This window comes from Brassica oleracea, unplaced genomic scaffold, assembly GCF_000695525.1.
Source record: "Brassica oleracea var. oleracea cultivar TO1000 unplaced genomic scaffold, BOL UnpScaffold05287, whole genome shotgun sequence".
In the NCBI taxonomy this organism is placed as follows: Eukaryota; Viridiplantae; Streptophyta; class Magnoliopsida; order Brassicales; family Brassicaceae; genus Brassica; species Brassica oleracea.
Genome location: NW_013621809.1, coordinates 1 through 860, shown reverse-complemented (window position 1 = coordinate 860; position 860 = coordinate 1). Strand labels below are relative to the sequence as shown.

Sequence of the window (860 nt, the reverse complement as noted above, 5' to 3'; positions counted from 1 at the left end):
AAGTTTGAGTAATAGAATAGTTTTTCGTTGTAAAAAAAAAGTTCTCCGGATCAACTCTGAGTCAACAAACAAAGAGAGTAAACGAAGTGTCCTTACCTCTTGAACTATCAATGCAAAGGAGAAAACATCAGCTTTGGTGTCGTATTCATCGCTGGTGAAAACCTCGGGAGCAATATATCGACCTACAATTAGTGAGTTATAACGGGATTCATTAATCAAGACTCTTGATCAAGAACGAAAGCTCCCAAATATAGAAAAAGCTTACAAGAAGTGTCTAGAAATGTCAAAGGCTTGTCTTCTTTAACAGTAACAAGCTTGCTTACTGCAAAGTCTGCAACTTTCAGATGCCCTGTATCATCCCGCAGTATGTTTCTGCAAATATTATTTTTACCATTGTCAGAAAATTAAAGAGCTTCTTGATACTAACTGCACATATAAGAGACGACCAAAAAACACGCTGATATTGACAATGCGAACTCACGAAGGTTCAAGATCTCGGTGGATGATAGGGTCTCCTTTGATCTCATGTAGATAGTTCATTCCCCTAAAAGATATTTGAACATGTAAGAATTACAAACAAATCTAATAAATGTTTTTATGAACTAAACAAAGAACAGGCATCTATACTATTAAAAAGAAACACTGTTTTGAAAGCACATTATATTACAGATTATGTCATTATGGTTTAATAAATTATATGTAGAAAACTTACAAGTATATAAGCCATATACTAAATAAAAATTTCTATTAAATAGAATTTTGTAAACCAAAAATAAACCCACGGATCAAAATCTAGGAACATAGCTTTAAAAAATGCATACCTTGCAATATCAAGGGCGTATCTAACAGCGGTAGCTGGT

At 33.5% G+C, this 860-nt stretch overlaps 1 protein-coding gene across 1 annotated transcript; it reads right to left on the bottom strand.

Moving 5' to 3' along the window:
* Nucleotides 1-96: 96 nt before the first annotated feature.
* Nucleotides 97-853, bottom strand: LOC106322039 (putative wall-associated receptor kinase-like 16; the record flags this gene model as incomplete). The annotated part of the gene is made up of 4 exons (XM_013760229.1): nucleotides 822-853; nucleotides 482-544; nucleotides 266-372; nucleotides 97-182 (listed from the first exon to the last, which is right to left on the bottom strand). Coding segments are annotated over exons 2-4 (252 nt in total), but the record flags the coding sequence as incomplete, so codon positions are not given.
* Nucleotides 854-860: the final 7 nt, after the last annotated feature.